Here is a 24,046-nt window from a genome sequence, read left to right on the forward strand (position 1 = left end):
ATGTCAAAGGTTTGTGGTCTGTGATGATGGTAAAGTGACGACCATACAAGAAATCATGAAACTTTGTAACACCAAATACGAGAGCCAATGCTTCTTTCTCGACCTGTGAATAATTTCAGTGTGCAGACGACGGCAATTTGGACGCAATAGGGCGATCGTGCGAACCATCTTTGTGCAGAAGCACCGCACCGATACTGAAATCCGATGCATCCACCATCAACAAATGGGGTTTCTGGGGATCGAATGACGTAAGGCAAGTATTGGAAAGCAACGCCGATTTCAACTGGCGAAAGGCGCGTTCGCATTCCGTCGTCCAGACGAAGGGAACACCTTTACGGCGTAAGCGATGAAGCGGAGCTCAAATGGAAGAGGCGTGGCGCACATAGCGATGATAATAATTGATTTTTCCCAGCACACTCTGTAGCTGCTTCAAATTCTGCGGCGAAGGCAAGTCTTGTATGGCACGGAGGTGCTCGGGACTAGGATGTATGCCTTGGGCATTGAGTACATGGCCCAGGTAGGGTAAGTCCCGAGCAAAAAACACAGATTTGTCCTTCCGCAAGCGAAGACCATTTTGTCGCAATACCTGAAATAATGTTCTGAGATTGGCTAAATGTTCTTCTTCCGTCTTTCTGGAGATCATAATATCGTCCAGATAGTTTGCTGCAGTAGGGACCGACGCACAAACAGTTTGTAAATATTGCTGAAACAATGCAGGGGCGGATGCACACCCGGATGGCAGTCGTTTGAATCGGTACAAACCAAGATGCGTGTTAACCACCAAAACGCGCTGGGATTCTTCGTCCACCGGTATTTGCAAGCACGCATCTGCTAGGTCCAACTCCGAAAAATATTTACCCGGGCACAGTGTGTCAAAAAGATCTTCCGGGCGGGGTAATGAAAAAGTTGCAATCACTAGTTGTGGATTCACTGTTGCCTTGAAGTCCACACAAAGTCTCAATTTTCCGGAAGGTTTTGGAAAAATTACTAAGGGTGATGCCCAGAGAGAAGCCTGCACACGTTCAATTACACCTTGTGATTCCAAATCGTTTAATGTTCTTGCGACCTCATCACGCAATGCGTGGAGAACATTGCGCAGTCTGAAAAATGTCGGTTGCACGTTGACTTTCAGTTCCAAATGTGCTTTATAGTTCGTAGCGCAACCAAGGCTCGCTGCAAAAATATCCGTAAATTCTTCACATAGACGAGAAACACTGGCTGAAGGCACAGTCTGGTTCACTGATAGGACCTGATTTACTATAGACAAGTTAAACAACTGAAACAAATCGAAACCAAACAAGTTCACTGCAGAAGAAGAACGAAGGACGTACAAGGACACGAGTTTTGTTTGTCCCTTGTATGTTGCAAGAAGGCTGCACTGTCCTAACACAGGGAGCCCGTGACCTGAATATGTAGTTAGCTTAACATTGGCGGCACGCAACGGAGGTGTGCCCAGCTGTTTGTACGTGTCGTGATTGATCAGTGAAACTGCAGCTCCGGTATCGAGCTGGAATGCGACCACTTTGCCGTCAATGTACAAGTCGACAAAAAGTATATTGTCCTGCTGACGACAAGAGCGACTGTCTCGTGCAACGTGAACTGACTCTGGTACAGACGCACTTGCGACCTGAATGGATTTCCGGCGATGTCGACGCACACTATTCATGGGACAAACACAGTCACTGTTAGAGAAAGTGGCACTGGGTGGAGTGGAATGAACTACATGAATTTCCATGGGCGAAGGTTCACGAGCCTGAGTATTCTGGGTTTGATTCCGAATCTGGCGTAAAGCAAAGGGCCTGGAATGGTTGTGAGTGTCCGATCGGAGCTTTTTCTGGCAAACACTCTGAACATGTCCTCGTTTATTACAGAAAAAGCAAATAGCATGGCGTGATGGGCATTTCTCACGCAAATGTCTAGCAGCACACCGGGAGCATGAGTTTAGCACTGCATTTGCTTGCTGGCGTGGCACACGTGGCTGAGAGCTTGGCGGCAGCTGGGCAGCTGCGCGGCCAGGCGCGAGTGCTGTTTACTGTTCCGTGCAGCTCGCCCGGTGGGTCGGTTAATGTGACACATGGCTGGTGAAGTTTCAAATGATTCCTGAGCAAAGTCAAGTGTGTCTTGCCGATCCAATATGTCCATCACTTGTTCAAGGGAGGGATTGACTAGTTTCAAAATCTGTTCCCTTATACGAACATCAGAAACGTTCTGTGCAATTGCATCACCTACCATAGTATCTGAATAAGGAAGTCCACATTCCCACTCAAAAGCGCAATCCCTAGTAAGGCCTTGCAAGGTTGCAACCCACTCCCTATTAGTCTGACTGGCTGCACATTTTGTACGAAAGAAGGTATACCTTTTTGCAACTACATTGACTGATTGTTTGAAATAAGCATCTAATGCAGACAAAATTTCTTCGTAGGACAGCGTTGCCACGTCGCGTCAGGGAAATAACTTCACTATCACACGATAGGTGGACACTCCGACACATGCCAACAAAAAAGGCTGCCGCTCGTTACCTTGAATTCTGTAGGCGGCGAGATGGAATCCAAATTGGCGTGACCACTCCGTCCAGCTTTCCAGTGCCGCATCAAAAGGACGAAAAGGTGGTGCAACTGCATGTTGGGGCTGCGTGAGCGGTGGAGCGGGGGCCGCTGCATCGTCTTGCATTGCACGTTGACCCTGGACGAGCTGTCCAAGGGCATCCAATAAGGCCTGCTTCTGCCGATTCTGCAAGCGATAAAATTCGGACAGTACATCTGGAGATTGTGGCGAAGCCATGACACAAGTAAATCAATATAGGTACAAACGCAGAATTCTCGTCGCCAAACTGTTGTGACTTGGCAAGACAGCCAAGCCACTATGAGATAGCCGAAAGGCACGCGTTTAAACTCACGCAGGCTGGCGTGAGGTCTGGAACAGTTAAAGGAATAGAGACTAGCAAAAAAGGTACGTAGCTTCTGGAATACTTAACTTTAATCCATAATTGGTGAACATCGGTGTGACGGTACGTGCATCACAAGATAAATAGCAAATGATAATGGCGCCTTGCTAGGTCGTAGCAAATGACGTAGTTGAAGGCTATGCTAACTACGCTCTCATTGGCCGAGACGATAGTTTGTCAGTGAACCATCGCTAGCAAAGTCGGCTGTACAACTGGGGCGATTGCTAGGAAGTCTCTCTAGACCTGCCGTGTGGCGGCGCTCGGTCTGCAATCACTGATAGTGGCGACACGCGGGTCCGTCGTATACTAACGGACCGCGGCCGATTTAAAGGCTACCACCTAGCAAGTGTGGTGTCTGGCGGTGACACCACATATAGTAGCACGGTGAGCTGCATCAAACCAGTCTCAGGAGTAAAGACAACAACAACAACTTATTGTGTGGCATATCAGCACGTTAGTATTAGCTGTAACATTCTAATTCAGCAACGTAATCACAGTTAGAACGTATCCAAAAATTAGGCGAGTTTTAAAAAGATGTACTATTACTAACATTTGTTATCTAGTTGTATAGACTGAAGATCCAAATCATTATGCCATATTGACACACTTTTGGAACGGAATACAGCGGCGATTCTGGTGGCACGGACCCGGCGTGTCCCGCTACTTTGCCGGAGGAGCGTCACACCAGGCGTCCACGCACAGGTCGGGTATCTCCCGTAAATCACGGGACTCTGGTTTGCGGTTTCGGAACTCGCGGCAGATAGTGCCGCAGAGGTGTTCCATCAGGTTCCGATCAGGCGAATGTAGTGATGCACACATCAATGTGGGTCCACCGTCATGTTCCTGGGACGACTGTAGGAACGAGGGACGGTTATCACGCTGTAAGCTGCCTGCGCCGTCCTGCGTACGTGCCGAGGAGACAGTGAAAGTACAGGTAAATTCGGACACGACTTTCGGTGTGGTGTACTGAAACGCGCTGTTGGTAAAAAAAAAAAAAAAAAAAAAAAAAAAATGGCTCAAATGGCTCTGAGCACTATGGGACTTAACTTCTGAGGTCATCAGTCCCCTAAAACTTAGAACTACTTGAACCTAACTAACCTAAGGACATCACACACATCCATGCCCGAGGCAGGATTCGAACCTGCGACCGTAGCGGTCGCGCGATTCCTGACTGAAGCGCCTAGAGCCGCTCGGCCACAGTGGCCGCCGCTATTGGTCAGACGGCACATTTCCGTTGATCTATGGTGCAGTCTCAGCGATTTCAGTGGCCTGCAATCGTAATTGACGGCGTCATCGGATCCACAATTTGTGTTCGTCGCCTGCGGAGCGGCACGTTCATCGGTGTGCGATCTGCCGTGCGCTCCGATACACCTGTGCATCCACGATCACTGCACTCCGTCGTCACAGACTGGGAAGTCTACGACCTTCACGTTCTTTGATGAGGCGACGTGAATATCCAGCACCTTCTGGGCTGTTCACAATTTCGCCATCCTTGAACCGCTTTCCATAGCCGCTCACGAAAGTAGCATGGAAACATTTGATTAGCTTCAGCGTCTCCGAGATGTTCCTTTCCTGACGTCGGGCCATACCAATTTGTTACGGCCACCCGACTGGTTCCCCACTCGCCTCTGCTCGGGCTGCGTGCTTTTCTCATCCTGTCGCGTGTCCCCAACGGCACCAAGGGCACTCACCGTTGCGGTGGGCAGTAATCGTAGCGTTTTGGCTCATCAGCGTTTCTAACGGACTTACAAGCAAATATTTCAGATCTGACGGAGTTAAAGATGTACACTGGTCAGGCAGAACATTATGAGCACCGACCTACTATCGATATAAACCTGTCCAGCCGATAGCAGCGTCACCTCCTGAGTAATGACTATTGCTCAGACAAACTCACGGTTCATAGAGTATCAATAACGTGCTGTCCGTGTCTAGAATGAGGAAGGCGCTCCCTGAGTTTGATCCACGACAGATTGTGATGCACAGAGTCTCGGCACGAACATTTCCGAAATTGCATGACTTGTTGAGCGTTCGGCTAGTGCTGTAGTGACTGTCTTCAATACATGGTAGAACCACGTCCATACGTCGTGTGGCTGGGCGGCCACTCGTCATTATAAATGTCGGACGTCGTAGGCTGGGCAGACTGGTAAACCATGACTGGCGGCTGACTATGTCGCAACTATCATCAGACTTTAGTGCTGAGCAGAATACAAGTGTGTCTGAAGACACAGTGCACAGAACACTCCTAACGAAGGGCCTGCTGCGGCCGACGATCCATACACGTGCAAATGCTGTCACCACGAAATCGGCAACTACTACTGAAATGGACACGTGACTGTTAGCACTGGACGATGGCGCAGTGGCAGAGCATTTCACGGTCTGATGAATTTCGATATCTTCTTCATCATACCCGATGGCAGGGCGCGAATGCGTCGTCTTCCGAGGGAACGGCTCCGGGTCACCGGTACTGCGGGATGGAGACAAGCAGACGGCACCTCCGTGGGTCTAGTGGAGCTCGACCGAGGCCATGACGGCACAGACCACGATCATGTTTCCCGACGGCAGTGGCATTTTCCAAGAAGATAATGTGCCATGTCACAATGTCAGCAGTGTGATGGAGTGGTTCGAGGGTCACAGCGGCTAGTTGCACTTGTGCTGCCCCCCAATTCACCACCTCTGAACTCGATGGAACATATCTCAGATGTGATTGTACGTGACGTCAGAGATCGTCTGCCCCCTCCCCGGAATTTACGGGTATTAGGTGGGATGTGTGTGCAGATGTGGTGCCAGCTCCCTCCGGCGACCTACTAAGGCCTTATTGTTTCCATGCCACGACGCCTCGCCATTGTTATCCGTGCCAAGCTCGCTCTAAGGCAGGCGGTCATAATGTTCTGGCTGATCAATGTATCTTGACACCTTCGTCATACATTTCCGTAATCTATGACGGTTCTCCCCTAGTTTCGGTACAGTAGTCTGTCGGTGCGCACACCTTTCGAGTGGAGACGCCAGGTGGAGTGTTTGTGAACAAAGCAGCGTTGCCGCTGTCGTGGGGAAGCTGACTAGCCGGTCGCGCCTCCTGCCCGCAGGTGGTGAAGATGCTGGCGGCCGTGGTGGTGGTGTTCGCGACGCTGTGGCTGCCCTACCGCGGCCTCCTCGTCTACAACTCGTTCGCCACGCTCTTCTCCGGCACCAAGTACATGGACCTGTGGTTCCTGCTGTTCGCCAAGACCTGCGTCTTCATCAACAGGTAGGAGCACTGCGGCACCGCCGACACTGTGCAGCCACCACAAGCCCCGAGAGATCACGTGCCAACTTAACAAGTCGATTTCATCTCCGCTACGTCTGCAGCTACCTACTTCCACTCTCGCGAAGGAGAGTTGGATTAGGTCCTCTTCTGCTTCACCTTACCGACGCATTCTCGATCTGTCAAACGAATCGTTGTCTGTGGCTTATTCTCTGTCTCAGATACGGATTCTACAGAGCTCATACGCCTCCACAACATTATTCGTTTGCGGCGAGTAGTTCTACATTTCGAATTCTATGAGAAAACAGTTGGGGCCTACAGCCAGGTCTATCTGGGAAGTGCATAACGCTCCAAACAATTCTGATAGTGGAATAGGAATTCCTCCCAGCAATGGAAAATAATGCTGAACGCTCTGGGACACTTCGCGACCTGGGTTTTACAAGCCAGACCTTCCTGTTATCGTTCTGGTCTTCGGTCCGAAGACTCGTTTCGTATAATTCCTCAGTTCTGAAGCCTTTACTGACTGCAAAAAAAAAAGTTTCCCAACAGGAGTGTACTTTTTTCCGAAGAATACTTTGTCTCTTCCAAAAAAATTAGTTTTCTTTCCGAAGAAGAGTTTATCGCTATGAAGCTCAATTTAGTTTTCCCGAAGAAGATTTCATCTTTTATGTAGAAAATGCTACCTTTTCCGAAAAGTAGTTTTAATGTTTTACGAATAGTATCAATACTGTTAAGAAGTTTATGGTTCCTGCGGAGGAGTCATCAGTTTTCTGCAGACGAGATTACTTGTGTTCCCAAACTAAGCGTATTTTTTCAGAAAAAAAGAGATTTTTTTAAGTTTTCGACAGAAGTTGTATAGTTTTCAACAAAATTTTTGTCGTTTTCGATGCATTTTTGTTAGTATTGGAATAGATGTTTGGATGGGTTGACTAGATGACAGACCCGCCATTCCCGTTTTTCTACCAGAAACGAAACCTTGTATGTCCTCCTGCAGAAGAATGGGTGTGAGACAGCCCCGCACAGTTTCTGTACTCTGGCCGCAGTTGCTTCCCGTGTCTGCAACGCAATTTCGTGAACGTCTCTATGTCAATGTCACACTGTAGACGGCTGCCGTTTTCGCCCACAGACGACTGCCGCTTCGCAATTGAAAACTGTCAAACCGCTGCTAGGTCTGTGGGATTTCATGGAAGTTGAGTCGACTGCACCAGTGGCTTAGTAGTAAAGAATGAATGTATTGAAACTTCATGTATGATGCGGTACTTTTTCACGCATCTCAGTGTTTACGACGTAATATCTGTTGAACTATCCGTCGTACAATAATATACTTGTGTGTGTACATGTAGTGTCGTATGTGGATACTGTCTGCGATGTAAGATGAGAATAAAGTTAGTAACACAGAAGTAACAAATTTAAACGCCATTTATGATACGGCAGTTTTTCATGCACCTCATTGTGTATGACGTCATATCTCCCGAACTATGACGGGTGGGTGGTTCTTACCACGACAGCGACTGTTGCCTGACAGTAAGGCATGTGTTTAGCGGGTTTGGTTGAAATCGGCGAGTGCTTTAGGATGTGATGTGAAGCATACATATACACATACACATTTACGTGCATCCATTCTTATAATATGTGTTTATTCAAGAGTGAGTAACCTTGACCTACCTTGTCCCATGGAGAAAACTGCTCGAGGCTGGGCTGCGGGTCCTGGAGCCTGGCCCGCGGAAGGTCTGTCTGGCGAGCGCCAGCACACGCCTCCGAGGCGGCGCTGGAACCTACCGTAGCCGGATCGAGTCCTGGTGTTGGAAGTGGAAACCATTTTAATCGCCAGTATTTCGCCAGCGAGTGGAGAAGAGCTGGTGCGAATAAGTTCGATCACCAGACGCCCTCGCCGATGTCCTCGGTTACTTCCAAATCTCATCGCACTGACTCATGAGCTGAGGGCATGTGATATTGTTGATGACGATACGCTGGATGGAGACGTACAGATTGGAGCCCCATGAGAAGCCGAATGGGCTGCGTAGCGGCACAAGCTGTCACCCCCTTCTTCCTCTCGTCGTCACTGCTTTCGGGTCTTCAGTCTCCTGCACCACCGACCCCTTCGTCTCAGAGCACCTGCACTCAACCTCTTCGATTTGCCTTGTAACATTGTTAGTTCAAAATGTTTCGGAACTCTAATAATAAAGGTTATTGAAATAAAAACTTTTTAATATAATACTTTCTTAAAACGGATTGAAAAGAACAAAATAATTTCTCTTACCTTCATAGAGATTCTTAATCCCACCCAGATACCCCGGAAAATCTGTGCTTGTGAATTTTTAATAGTTGTGACAATACTTGTAAAACATAAAACAAAAAACGTCAGGGCATTCAATAGGTAACTGATGCATGAATAGTTGATCTCAGTCACCAACACTATTGTCAGATTTTTATCAACGACAACGTATTTATAGATCTCCAGAAGGCTTTTGACACCGTACCTCACAAGCAGCTTGTGGAATATCGTCTCAGTTATGCGGCTGGATTCGTTATTTCCCGTCAGATAGGTCACAGATGGTAGTAAACGACGAAAAGTCATCGAGTAAAAACGAAGAGATTTCTGGAGTTTCGCAAGGTCGTGTATTAGGCCTCTGCTGTTTCTTACCTGCATAAACGATTTAGGAGACAACCTGAGCAGCCGTCTTAGGTTATTTGCAAATCGCGCTGTCATTTATCTCCTAGTAAACTCATCAGAAGATCAAACCAAATTGCAAACAATTTATAAAAGAATGGCTCGAAAATTGTAGCCGGCCGCGGTGGCCGTGCTGTTCTAGGCGCTGCAGTCCGTAACCGCGGGACTGCCACGGTCGCAGGTTCGAATCCTGCCTCGGGCATGGATGTGTGTGATGTCCTTAGGTTAGTTAGGTTTAAGTAGTTCTAAGTTCTGGGGGACTGATGACCTAAGATGTTAAGTCCCATAGTGCTCAGAGCCATTTTTGAAAATTGTAAACTGACCTTAAACATCTACATCTAAATGTATACTCCGCTAGCAACCAAGCGGTGTGTGGCGGAAGGCAAAATTCGCGCCAAAGTCATATTTCCCCCGCTCTGTTCCACTCGCAGAACGCGCGAGGGAAAAACGAGTGTCTAAACGCCTCAGTACGAGCTCTAATTTCCCTTACCTTTGAATGGCTATCATTGCGCGATTTGAAAGTTGGTGGTAATAAGATATGCTCTACATCCTCGGCGAAGATCGGATTTTGTAATTTAGTGAGCAGTCCCTTCCTTTTGGCGCATCGTCTATCTGCAAGGGTGCCACACTTCTAACAACCCTACCACAACATAGGTCAAAATTTTAATAACGATTGTGGTGTTGCTCACGCTGCTAAATACTGCATTTTCGGACAACAACAAAGTTATCATGTGGCAGGTGTCATTAGAGCACAGTTAATAGTCATTTCATGTAATAGCAAAAAAACTAGGCACTCATCTTTTTGTGTTTCCCACGCTGGTCTCGTCGTAAAATCATGGCTCAATCGTTGAAAATCTAGGTGATTATGATTCCAAGCTCGGATGCAAAGAGGCCTAGGTTTTATTCTGCTATATTCAAAAGTTTTGTAGATGCGCTTCTCAAACCATTCTTGGAGATTAAACCTTTCAAAGTTAGCACAATAGTGATGTAAAAAAAATAATCAGCACTCCGAATTTAAGTTACACTTCCTTTTAATGGCTTTTATTGCAATGTCACGTAACACACAAAACATCACTTCACAATACAAAACATACTTGAAAACATCTTCCTCACAGTCACTGTTTAAGTTCACATTTTATAAGCTGAAGACAATATGCGTCTTTCCAACATGATGTCCACGACTTGACTTTTTCAAAGTCCGACTCTTAACAACTCAACAACTAACTAATAATCGCTTACGCGCCCAAAAATCAGTGTTACAAGTACGTCAAAGATCATAATGACAAAAGAAAGAATACACATAAGAAATGTCTAGACACTCTGTGACCAAAATGGTACTGAAGCAGAGGATGACAGATTAAAGGCCGAAATACTAAATGTCTTTTTCCAAAGCTGTTTCACAGAGGAAGACTGCACTGTAGTTCCTTCTCTAAATTGTCGCACAGATGACAAGATGGTAGATATCGAAATAGACGACAGAGGGATAGAGAAACAATTAAAATCGCTCAAAAGAGGAAAGGCCCTGGACCTGATGGAATACCAGTTCGATTTTACACAGAGGACGCGAAGGAACTTGCCCCCTTTCTTGCAGCGGTGTACCGTAGGTCTCTAGAAGAGCGTAGCGTTCCCAAGGATTGGAAAAGGACACAGGTGATCCCCGTTTTCAAGAAGGGACGTCGAACAGATGTGCAGAACTATAGACCTATATCTCTAACGTCTATCAGTTGTAGAATTTTGGAACACGTATTATGTTCGAGTATAATGACTTTTCTAGAGACTAGAAATCTACTCTGTAGGAATAAACATGGGTTTCGAAAAAGATGGTCGTGTGAAACCCAGCTCGCGCTATTCGTCCACGACACTCAGAGGGTCATAGGTTCACAGGTAGATGCCGTGTTTCTTGACTTCCGCAAGGCGTTCGATACAGCTCCCCACAGTCGTTTAATGAACAAAGTAAGAGCATATGGACTATCAGACCAATTGTGTGATTGGATTGAAGAGTTCCAGGATAACAGAATGCAGCATGTCATTCTTGCTATTCACGATATACATAAATGACCTTGTGGATGACATCGTAAGTTCACTGAGGCTTTTTGCAGATGATACTGTGGTGTATCGAGAGGTTGTAAGAATGAAAAATTGTACTGAAATGCAGGAGGATCTGCAGCGAATAGACGCATGGTGCAGGGAATGGCAATTGAATCTCAATGTAGACAAGTGTAATGTGCTGAATACATAGAAAGATAGTTCCCTTGTCATTTAGCTACAAAATAGCAGGTCAGCAACTGGAAGCAGTTAATTCCATAAATTATCTGGGAGTACGCATTAGGAGTGATTTAAAATGGAATGATCATATAAAGTTGATCGTCGGTAAAGCAGATGACAGACTGAGATTCATTGGAAGAATCGTAAGGAAATGCAATCCGAAAACAACGGAAGTAGGTTACAGTACTCTTGTTCGCCCACTGCTTGAATACTGCTCAACAGTGTGGGATCCGTACCAGATAGGATTGATAGAAGAGATAGAGAAGATGCAACGGAGAGCAGCGCGCTTCGTTACAGGATCATTTAATAATCGCGAAAGCGTTACGGAGATGATAGATAAACTCCAGTGGAAGACTCTGCAGGAGAGACGCTCAGTAGCTCGGTACGGGCTTTTGTTAAAGTTTCGAGAACATACCTTCACTGAAGACTCAAGCAGTATATTGCTCCCTCCTACGTATATCTCGCGAAGAGGCCATGAGGATAAAATCAGAGAGATTAGAGCCCACACAGAAGCATACCGACAATCCTTCTTTCCACGAACAATACGAGACTGGAATAGAAGGGAGAACCGATAGAGGTACTCAGGGTACCCTCCGCTACACACCGTCAGGTGGCTTGCGGAGTATAGATGTAGATGTAGATAATATCATTGCAATATAAACATATCGATGTATCAAAAGTGAAATCAAATCTGAATGTTGTCTCAGAAATATGTTAAGTAATTAACAGAAATACAGTAGAATATTACTGGTATCGAGAGGTTCAGGTGAGGTACCATAATGGTTACGTAATTCAAGTACCATCACACACTTCAAACTTTCTATGAGATTTGTAACGCTCTCGCGTAGGCTAAATGTACCAACCACGAATCTTCCCGCTCCTCTTTGGACCTTCTCAGTCTCTTGAATCAGACCCAGCTGGTAAGGGTCCCACACAGACGAACAATACTCTAAGACTGGACGAACGTAAGTATTGCAAGCAATTTTCCTTGTTGAAGGATTGCAGCGCTTCAGGATTCTACCAATAAACCGCAATCTAGAGTTCGCCTTACCCGCACTTGTGTAATCTGATCGTTCCATTTGAGATAATTTCGAATAGCCACACCCAGATGCTTGACGGATCTTACTGCTTCCAAAGACTGGGCATATATTTTGACTCGTACGTTAATGGGGATTTTCGCTTTGTTATACGCAGTAGGTTACACTTACTAATGTTGAGAGATAACTGCCAGTCATCGCACCACGCATTTATTTTCTGCAAATCCTCATAGATTTGTTCACAACTTTCGTGTGATACTACTTTCCTGTAGACTACAGCATCATCAGCAAACAGTCTAATGTTGCTGCCAATAGCACCAACCACATCGTTTATGTAAATAGTAAAAAGCAGCGGACCTATTACGCTCCCCTGGGACACACCTGATGTTATGCTTGTTTCTGTTGAAGTCTTCCCATTCAGGACGGCATACTGCTCTTTGTATGTTGAAAACATTCTATCCAACTGCATACTTCATCGGATAGACCGTAAGTGGGCACTTTTTGTAGCAAGCGACAGTGTGAAACTCAGTCGAACGCTTCGGAAGTAGAGGAATATGGCATCAATCTAGGAGCCAGTATCTAGAGCCTGTTCTATATCATGCACAAAGAGGGCCAGCTGTGTCTCGCATGTCCGCTGTTTCCTAAAACCGTGCTGGTTTCTGCAGATGAGCTTCTCAGAGTCTAGAAAGGTCATTATGACTGAACACAAAATACGTTCCGTGATTCTACAACAAATCTACGTCAGTGTAATTGCCCGAAAATTATGTGCATCCGCTTTTCTACCCTTTTTATAGATTGCTATGACCTGGGTCTTCTTCCAGTCCCGTGGTACTTTCCGGTGTTCCAATGATCTCTGACAGATGGTGGATAAGAATGGTGCTACATTGGTAACATAGTCAACATAAAATCTTACGGGGATACCGTCTGCGCCAGATGCCTTCCTGGCGTCTAAGGATCGTAACTACTTTACAATCCCATATACACTAAACACTATGTCAGCCATCCTTACGTTTTTTCGCTAATTGAAAGGGGGAATGGTGCTGTAGTCCTATGCCGTAAACGAGTTTTTGAAAACTAGGTTTAGAATTTCCTCCTTCTGTTTATCATCATCCGTTACATTACCTGTACTGTCAGCAAGAGAAGACATTGAATTATTTGTAGCGTTCATAGATTTCACCTACGACCAAATTTTTTTGTTTTTGTTTTTAGAATCTGCAGATAGAATGTTGCTTTCAAATTCGTTAAAAAATTCTCTCATTGACCTTTTGACAGTTGCTTTCATTTCTCATAATTTCTGTTTGTCAGCGGGACAGTGACTACGTTTAAATCGACTGTGCAAAATTCTCTGCTTTCTCAGCAACTTCTAATATGTTTGTTGAACCAAGTTGGATTCTTTCCCTCCCCTATATTTTTCCTAGGCACATATTTCTCTAGCATGTGGTGGACAATACCTTTGAATTCCGACCAAAGATGCTCAATGTCTTTGTGTCTCGCGGTGAAAGCTTGGAGCTGACTATAATGATATTCATTAATGATACTTTTATTTGCTTTACCAAACAAGAAAACTCTATGGTATTAATTTCATTTTCTTCCAACTTCTACTGACGTAGAAGCCACAACGACATTATGGTCGCTAATACCTTGTTCTAGATTAACTTCCTCAAAAAGATCAGGTCTGTTTGTCGCCAAGATATCTAATGTGTTCCCATGTCGAATTGGTTTTCTAGCCGATTGCTCAAGGTTGTATGAGCGCTCCTAGAATAATTTCACACAAGTCTTTGCTTCTGCCCCTTGTGATAAACGTACAATTTTCCCAGTCAATGGACGCTAGATTAAAGTGTCCACCTATAACTAAAGGATAATTTGAATATTTATTTCCTATGAACTCAAGACTTTCCCTGAAACGTTCTGCGACATTTGTTGCGGATGCTGTACAATGAAAAGTGTGACGTCATCCACATGAGTGCTAAAAAGAATCCGTTAAACTTCACCTACGCGATAAATCAATATAATCTGAAGCCGTAAATTCAGTTAAATACCTATGAATTACGGTTACGAACAACTTAAATTGGAAAGAACACATAAAAAATGTTGTGCCGAAGGCGAACCAAAGACTGCCTTACGTTGGCAGAACACTTAAAACATGCAATAGATCTACCAAAGAGACTGTCTACACTACATTTGTCCGTCTGGTTTTGGAGTACTGCTGCGCAGTGTGAGATCCTTACCAGTCAGGAGTAATGGAGTGCGTCGGGAAAATTCAAAGAAGAGCAGCATGTTCTGTATAATCGAGAAATTGGTTAGAGAGTGTCACGAACATTGTGCAGGATTTTCGGTGGACATCATTAAAACAAATGCGTTTCTCGTTGCGGCGAGATCTTCTCAGCAAATTTCAGTCACCAAGCTTCTCCTCCGCATATGAAAATATTTTGTTGACGCCGACCTACATAAGGAGAAACGATCATCATAATAAAGTAAGGGCAATCAGAGCCTGGCATGGAAAGACTGGAATAATAGAGAATTAAAGTGTAAGTGATCCGATGAACCATCTGTCATGCGCTTAAGTGTGATTTGCAGAGAATCCACGCAGATGCAGATGTAGATGTAGATGCTCTCTCTACAATCCTCACTATCATCTGTTGCAGAGCCTCCAAATTTCCCGTTTTAAATTTTACAAACACTGTCATAGCTATGCAAAATACACAGTCATATATTCCCAGGACTAACTGCACAGTGTTACGAATCTGTATGGCGCAGGGATAAATTATTTTATACTTTTCAATTTGTTTTTAAACGTGTTACATTAAAGAGCTTGTTAATTCAAATAATAATTTTCTGCTTTTTAGTCTCGTGTGTGTTAAATGTTTCAATAGAATTTAAACTTTCTAATGAGCTTACAAAATGCACGTGTCGTAAATTTCAGTATTATATCAGTTTCTCTTCACCTGAGTCAACCAAAATGTTACTGCCTCCTACGTATACCCCACGAAAAGGCCTTGAAGGTAAAAGCTATAGAGGTTCGAGGTCTCTTGGACGCTCACCAGCAATCGTTCCTACGGTGAACCATTAGCGACAGAAACTCGTAAAGAGGGAAATTGCAGTGCTACTCATAGTACTCTCCGCCACATACCAGACAAGGAAACGAGTTAATATTGCATTGTCGTCCAGTTCTGAGTTATGTTGAGTGTTTCAGGTCTCTAGTTCATTGGAAAGTGAGTTTAAAATCAATGGAAAAATTGGTATCGAACAGCCAAGGAGACAAGAAAACGACCTAATAAAAACGTATAAAAAAAGAGAAAAGTGAAGATCGTTTCTTTAATGCATCAAAAGCTGTGTGTGGTCTCTCCCCACATCAGTGCAACACAAAGAACGTTCGTACAACCAAGTGAAACTGTCAGCAACACCCTTCTTTGGTATGTTGTTAACTCGCACGTCCGATTCGCACCTTCTTCGGTCTTGGCGAACCAAAAGAGGTACATTATGGAGGTCGCCGTTTTCTTGTAGTTTCGTATTGACAACACCAAGTCTAGGCACCGGTCAGGTTTTTTTCCAGAAATGTATCGTCCGAACTTTTCATTTCAAGAAAGGCTCCGAAGACGTCCACGCGCCGTTGTTTTTCGTTCGAGAGTCAAGGAATCCTGGACAGAGTTTGCATACACTTTTCTCTTCCTCAAAAAACTCTGAAAACTGTCTTCAACGTTTGATTTAGGGATGTTCAGTTCGTTGCTCCACTACCATTCTTCACACAATACCGCTGACACAGTACATTCGCACTTCCACTACTTAACGATGCCTGCTCCGAGCTAACTAGCTGAATGGACAGCTGATGTTTACAGTTGTTAGTTCAGGCTTCCGCCGTAGTTACTGCACTGGCGTCGCTTGTACGCCAGGAATAAAGACAGTCCCGAAGCTTTCTGGACAGGCGGTGTATATTCGAATATCTACCCTGCTCTACAGTTTTGTCATATACAACACTTTCTAGTATTATGCAAATTTTACTGTGACATTTTATCACATGTGGTATCATTGTCCTCTCTTCTAGTCAGCGACTCCAAGACTTGCATGTATTTGTTTTCCTATGTACTGTAAAGGGAACCTCCTCGTTCCATACCTTATCAGTCCACGTAATTTATGCAACATTCTGTAACGCCACTACTCAGACACTTCGTTTCTTTTCCGGTTTTCCACAGTCCACAGGTTACTTCCATGGAATTCTGTGCTTCAGACGAACATGCTCAGAAATTCTCTTCTGAAATTAAGGCCTGTGTTTGATATTTGTAGATTACTCTTACCGAGGGATTATCTCTGTGGTTGTAGCTTCTCAAATTCTCCTTCCTTGGTAGGTCATATGTTACTTTCTTTCAAGGTAGCATAATTCTCTCACTTTCTGTGCTACGTGATTTTCAGTTTTGATGTTAAGTTCATTGTTAATCTCATTTCATCTATCTCCGGTTTACTTTCTGCTGGTCCCCTCTACTTTAGTCTTTCTTTGGTTTATTCTCAGTCCATATTATACGGTCTTTGCCTGAGGGTGGCATAGTCATATATTTTTCTCTCTCCAGAGAATCAGTAACAAAACGTCAATGTGACTGTATCTTCTGTGGTGTCACCGCCAGACACCACACTTGCTAGGTGGTAGTCTTTAAATCGGCCGCGGTCCGTTAGTATACGTCGGACCCGCATGTCGCCACTATCAGTGATTGCAGACCGAGCGCCGCCACACGGCAGGTCTAGAGAGACTTCCTAGCACTCGCCCCAGTTGTACAGCCGACTTTGCTAGCGATGGTTCATTGACAAATTACGCTCTCATTTGCCGAGACTATAGTTAGCATAGCCTTCAACTACGTCATTTGCTACGACCTAGCAAGGCGTCATTATCAATTGCTATTTATCTTGTGATGCATGTACCGTCAGACCGATGTTCACCAATTATGGATTAAAGTTAAGTATTCCACAGCTACGTCCTGCTTCTGCTAGTTCATTTCCGTGTCCTGTTCCAGACCTCACGCCAGCCTGCGTGAGCTTAATCGCGTGCCTTTTGGCTACCTCCTAGTGGCTTGGCTGTCTTGCCAAGTCACAACATCTTCGATATCCCCTTGTAGCGGTAAACGTCGAATTCGGTCGGCAGGGATAGGAAAGTGTAATTTATTTATACAATACTCCAACCCAAAAATGAAAATGAACAACAAAATTTTTGATGATTATTTGGTAATGAAAACACAGCAAAATAACTACAACACACAGTGCATTCAATGAAAATTATTTTTAAAACTTAAAAAAAAATACTCATTACAATACATGCAAATACAGTCAAGTAAGGCTCATCACCAACTACCCAAGAATCGTTTTCTTTCTTATATGTTTCTATCTCATGCAACACACAACTCCTATTTGGGAGATGATGAAAAACATGACGTAGGTTTGTCACTTACGGTAACACTGTCCAACAGAACTCACATGATCGCGCGGGTTCACCCTTTATTATTTTCTGCCGTGTATAGTCTCTTGACTTGCTTCCAGCCGATGTGCTATCATTATGCACGTTCCGCGCTATGTATTTCTCTCATTTATGCTGCCACTCACCGCCAGTTAATTGCAGGACATGTGTTTGGGTTTTGTCATGAGGAAATGCCATTTACAGATCAGTAGCTCGTAATTACGATAATTTGAACTGTTTCGACAATGTACTGTACATGCTTGCTCGCAAGGCATTATCCAATGTTAAATTAAAGGCAGTTATCAGCAATCTCATTTCTGTGAGTAATAATTTTGCGTTTCAATTGCACTAACATGACTCTGCGAGTTATATTTTTTACCGAATAAATTTAGCCTTGAATGGACATGATTATGCGATCGTTCTGTCATTGCTTCTTGTACATGCCTTATGGGAAAGCGTTGATCTGCAACAGCTTTTTTAAATGAAGCTCTAACGTAAGTTCAGATTCGTTGTGTATCAGGGATTCTGATTTGAGTGGCGTTTCGCAAGTGCTTACTGCACTTTGTAGATCTTTCAGTAGATCTTTGTAGATCGGTAATCCTTGTAGATCTTTCAGTTGTCTACTTCATAGCGCTGTCGTGAAAATCACAAAGAAATCGTAAAGGATCTTCTTAAATTTACGGCCCGTCTGTCGTGTCCAGACGAAAAGAGGAAGGGGTAAGTGTGTGGGGCAGGAACATACAGACTTCACACAGAACCGAGTCTGTGCAAGCGACGCCGTGGGAATGACCTGTGGTCCGTAACGGCTGACATTTTGTCACCATGGACACAAAAATCTGAGCTGTGCATTAGGAGATCTGAGACAAAGTGCACAAAACGGAATTAGTATACCTCGTTCTTACCAGGGGAAGGTATGATTCGTTGTGATTATTACATTTTTGTAACATAAAATATGAGTTGTAAATTAAAATTGCTACAATTTTTGTGAAATAAAATTAAAATGAAGACAAGCCTCTGTACTTCACTGTTCCTCACAATATCAGATAAGCTGCAATAAGTCAGAAAAAAATTAAGCTGAAGTAAAACTGGACTTGTATAATCTCGAGAGTGCTTACCACATGAAATTTTTAGCGAATAAACTTTCTCATTATTTTCTTCATATTCTAATGTGCCAGAGAACACAAATTAGTGATTTTTCTGAACTATGAATTGATTGTGGAAAGGAAGAAGCTGTTGGTCATGAATTTCATAACTGTTAGGATATACACCCTCTAAATGGGACGGAAATCGGTAGATGTGATATATTCACGATAAAGATGTTCAGAAATTCAGCAGTTCAATGACGCTTTGGTTCTCCTGTGTCCCTTATGTTCGACATATGATTCACTCATAGATTTGTTGGTTGTCCTCCTAACAGATACCGTGCCAGATTCTGTCCAACTGGCGCGTCATATCGTCTAGAGCTCGAGCTGGTTGGAGGGCCCTGGCCACAACGCTGCAAACATTTTCAACTACGATCCGGAGTCCTTGCTGACCAAAGTAGGGTTTGGCAGCATGAATGCAACCAGTAGAAGCCGTCGCTGCGTGCGGGCTGGCGTTATCTTGCTTAAATGTAAGCCCAAGTTGGCTCACCACGAAGGGCAACAAAATGGGGCCCACACTGTTGTCAACGTGCCGCTGAGCTGTAAGGGCGCCGAGGACTGCAACCAGAGGTGTCCTCCTGTGAAATGAAATGGCAACCAAGACCATCACCACTGCATCTTGGGCAGTCGAGTGGACGAGAATCAGGCTGGTATTCCAACGCTTCCTGGGGCGTCTCCAGACCGGTATTCGCTGGTCATCGTTGCTCACTTCGAAGAGGGACTCATCGCTGAAGGCGATTCAACTCCAGTCAATGAGATTAGAGACCATATGTGCTCGACAACGCTGCAGACGGGCTCGATGGTGTACGGGGATCAACGGTAGTTGGCGGGTATTGAATTCACTTTTATTAATGAAAATGACTTGCATTTACGTGTTATTGTCACTATCTACTGACCGGATATATGAAGTTCAAAACTTAAATTTAGTTAATCAACTCTTTCAGAAACGTAAGTGCATGTGAAAACAAATAATGAGAGCAAAAATGTCAAGTAACACTCTCAATTCGGTACGTGAACTTGTTCCAAATTGCTGCCAACAACTTTCGTCTCTTTCCGCTTTACTCTGTATAGTCCACTCTCACTATCGACCTCATGATAATAAACGGCTAGTCGTTTCTAGATCATCAGTCGGTACCACCCTTACGGAAGTCATGTACAGGGTACCCTCCGCCACGCACCATACCGCAGCTTGTAGAGGACATATGTAAATGTACAACACATGAATGTCTTACTCTGTTGCTCCCTTTAAGTCCTGTGTGGCATGGGTCCCACATACTTGGAAAATATTGTAGGCTAGGGGGAACAAGTGCTATGTGAGTGATGTCCTTTGTAGAGGAACAGCTTTTTCGCACTCTCCTAGCAAGGAACCAAAATCTGTTGTGTGCCTTACCTACGAGTGAGCGAACGTTTACACGCCATTTAACACCTGTACAAACTGTACCCCGCAGGTATTTGTATGGACTGACTGAACCCAATTGTAAATCACTGATAATGTAATCATAGGTTACTGCTGTTTTGCGTATTGAGAAGTGCAGAATTTTACGTTTCTGTACATTTCAAGCAAGTTGTAAATCTATGTTGTATATAGAACTTTTATCAAGATCTGACAGGAAAATTGTGCAGCTTCTTACACAAAGTATTTCATAACGTTACAATCTAGCGCAACACTGTTCATTAAATTTGTGAAATGAGAACACACCATCTGAACCTCCATTACTGTTCAATGTAATTCTATAAGGATCTCATATAACTGTTTGTCTTTCACCGTCTCATCACTGGGAACAAAGCTTCAGGCTATTTTCTTACATTTCATCAGTCGTTAGGCTGCAGATCGCACTTTCGTGATAATTCTGGTTTGTGTGCCTCCAGCGCCATCAACCCGATCCTGTACAACGCTATGTCTGGCAAGTTCCGGCGCGCCTTCCGCAAGACGCTGGTGCGATGCGCGCGCCGGCTGCACTGTGGGGGCGGCGCCTCAGCGGGGGCGGCCGCCGGGGGCAGCGGCCGCGCCTGCACGTCCGTCTCCAGCTCGGCGCGCCGCTCCAGGCAGACCACCGTCTCCAGTGACGGCGTGCCGCAGCAGCAGCCTCAGGTCCAGCAGACAGCGCTCTGAGGACGGCTGCAATGCACCACGAGGCGAGTGTGTCCAGCAGAGGTCGACGACGCGAACTTGCCGAGTCGGTACGTCGTGGCGAACGGCGCGAGTGGACCTGCACCCACCCAGCCCGATCTAGCGACTTCTTCCAGCGGCAGCCAGCTACAACGCCAACCACAGCCTTAACTGCGAGTCCAGGGGAGGACGTTGAAGGATTCCACTCGTACATGCGGACTGCCACGTGGGGTGATCCTCTGCCCCAGCTGTGTGTGGCGATCCGGATAGTAGACTGTGCCCAGGGCAGCTGGCTGCTGCCACAGACGCAGCTGCAAATCAAGTGTCATCTCGAGGCACCACTGCTTTCAACTCGTGACAGTTGGCTGCGTCAGAGTGCCACGTAGATTCCATGCTCGCACTTCAACAGGAGGCGCTGTGAGGTTACAGTGTGGGGACTTGTGGGGGTAAATGTTCCCAAAGCTCTGACAGACGACACACTCCATTAACATGTAGTCGCAGATGCAGCCACATACCCTACGATCACCAATCGGGCACCCGATGTTGATGATCTGCAGTGAAGCTTTGTCTTCATTTCTGTGTATCGAGAATAGAAGATGGTGATGGTCAGTGGAAGCCTGACACTGTAACAAGCAAAAGAGGCAGTGTGTGGAGGCACTCTGCCTTATGCGATGTCCCTGCTGTGAGAGTGGTTTTACTGGACTTACTATTCCGTATCAGCAGTTGGAGCAGCAGTTAGAAAAAATGTAGATTTTTTCTATGTGAGTGCCTGTTGTAGTCTTATCAAATAGGTGGCATCGTCGCTGTTTTCCGACAGCACACCTCGAAGGTGATGGCATCTGACCTGACCGTGGAAGAACGCGTGAAGTGTGCAGTTCTGGCCGCATCAACACAGTTCAGGCTGGGCGCGTCACCTGTCACCCAGAGGCACCAGACGCAGCGACGTGACAGCTGCTCTCCGCCGACTTCCGCCATCGATACGCAGTTGAGGAGACTCTAAGGGGAGGCAGAATGTCAACTGTGGTTCTGTCTCTTCATTTCCTCCTGTCATCAACAACATGCCGTAGATAAGCTTATTCTGTGTGCTCAATATGACGAAGTTTGTCACAGTGAATTTGGTAGAAGTTAAATTTTTCAAAATGTGCGTTTCGTCTCTGTTATAGGTTGGGACTGAAATGAGTGACTAAAAAAAATGCCAAAAATCGGGAAGTCAACGGAAACATTTTGTTGCTAAAACTGAACTCTTTCGACAAGGCTTTTAACAGACAGTTAAATATTAATGCTTCAAAATCACGCCCTGTAAATTGTGTTGACCTGTGTGTATGCATTAATGAACTTGCTGGTAACGTGCTCCATTCTCAAAAGGAACATCTCAGCTATGGTACGCCGAATTTTGTCTTGAATCAGTGGATATATTTCGCTTAGTGTTACGGTAAAAAAACGACACCTCTTCGACTGAAAAGACTTTGCTTTACATATTGTGGGAGGAGGTAGTATGGACCAAAGCAAGAAAAAACGTGTAGTAAACACTCGATGTAAAGCACATAGCTTAAGAACTATGAGCACTTGTTGATCTTCGCTAGTGTGGAACACATCTCTTCTACTGAAAAAGTGCTCAGATCTCTTAAGGTACGCATTTTAGAACCCGTGCTTACTAGAACGTCAGAATCCTAGCAATTTACAATATCCCTTTGCCAGTATGGAAGCAACTGCATACATCGGTGAGTCGGTTTGTGAAGTTTCCGAGCGTTGTGCAGAACAGGAAAAGTCAGAGCTTGCCGAGCACAGCTCACGAACAAACACAAAACTATGACTGACTAGGTACGTCCCACAATGTTATCCGGGGTTAAACAGTTATTTATAAAAAAATATTAATCCCAAAAATCACTATCCAAGCGTATGTGCCATCACAGGAAGTTGCCTCTTGGAAGTCCCACAGAGCAAGCCACTTGCAGTCCAATAAACGGCGTGACACCGAATAAGAGAAAACATCAAACTTTGAGACGATGAGAAAAGCTGACAGAACTCATTTCGCTCGCAACTCACTCGGTTACCTCACGCAAAACATTTTTACTCGACGGAGTAGCGAGTTGCAAAATGCGGTGGAAAAAGGAGTTAATAATTTCATAACTGTCTGCGACATGCTTAGCGCAGAAAAGATCGTAATTGTCTCGCCGAGTGTGAAGAGATAAAAATGTACTGTAATACTTCTCCGTATACAACTTTCCGAGACTTTTTGTTCTCTGCGTATACGTGGAGATTTCTGGCTCTCGATACACACAAGCAGCAAACGTAGCGTTGTTCGTGACAAAAAAGACGAATGCCTACTAGCTTTGATATTTGTCATTGACTCTAATTTATAGTGATAGAGAAGGCCACTTTCAAAGAGAACTGGAACGGCAAGTTTGTTGGCATGATAGCAATCTTCGGTACAAATATAGTCTCTCCTCTGGCTTCGATGATAGTGGACTACACGACGTGCCTTTTGAGCCCTGTGGTGCCACGCACAGTAGTGGTCACGCCTCAGTCTGACAGCCTCACCCAACTGCAGCCCCAACTTGTGAGACGGCGCCACCGACACCTCTAATGACTTCAGCAACTATGTAGGGTGTGTAGCTGCATCGTCACTTGTCACCCCCAGTGTCGATTATCCTCTACATCTACATCTACATCCATACTCCGCAAGCCACCTGACGGTGTGTCGCGGAGGGTACCCTGAGTACCTCTATCGGTTCTCCCTTCTATTCCAGTCTCGTACTGTTCGTGGAAAGAAGGATTGTAGTTATGCTTCTGTGTGGGCTCTAATCTCTCTAATTTTATCCTCATGGCCTCTTCGCGAGATATACGTAAGAGGGAGCAATATACTGCTTGACTCTTCGGTGAAGGTATGTTCTCGAAACTTTAACAAAAGCCAGTACCGAGCTACTGAGCGTCTCTCCTGCAGAGTCTTCCACTGGAGTTTATCTATCATCTCCGTAACGCTTTCGCGATTACTAAATGATCCTATAATGAAGCGCGCTGCTCTCTGTTGGATCTTCTCTATCTCTTCTATCAACCCTATCTGGTACGGATCCCACACTGCTGAGCAGTATTCAAGCAGTGGGCGAACAAGCGTACTGTAACCTACTTCCGTTGTTTTCGGATTGCACTTGCTTAGGATTCTTCCAATGAATCTCAGTCTGGCATCTGCCTTACCGAC

At 45.0% G+C, this 24,046-nt stretch overlaps 1 protein-coding gene across 1 annotated transcript in view; it reads left to right on the forward strand.

Moving 5' to 3' along the window:
• The window catches only part of LOC126484269 (thyrotropin-releasing hormone receptor-like), a 186,621-nt gene extending 164,774 nt beyond the window's left edge, over positions 1–21,847 (forward strand). Inside the window, exons 4-6 of the mRNA XM_050107692.1 lie at positions 6,028–6,188; positions 20,607–20,698; positions 21,639–21,847. Of these exons, the coding sequence (XP_049963649.1) occupies positions 6,028–6,188; positions 20,607–20,698; positions 21,639–21,847 (462 nt within the window). The remainder of the gene's footprint in view (positions 1–6,027; positions 6,189–20,606; positions 20,699–21,638) is intronic.
• Positions 21,848–24,046: the final 2,199 nt, after the last annotated feature.

The sequence above is a fragment of the Schistocerca serialis genome, chromosome 6 (genome assembly GCF_023864345.2).
Source record: "Schistocerca serialis cubense isolate TAMUIC-IGC-003099 chromosome 6, iqSchSeri2.2, whole genome shotgun sequence".
In the NCBI taxonomy this organism is placed as follows: domain Eukaryota; kingdom Metazoa; phylum Arthropoda; class Insecta; order Orthoptera; family Acrididae; genus Schistocerca; species Schistocerca serialis.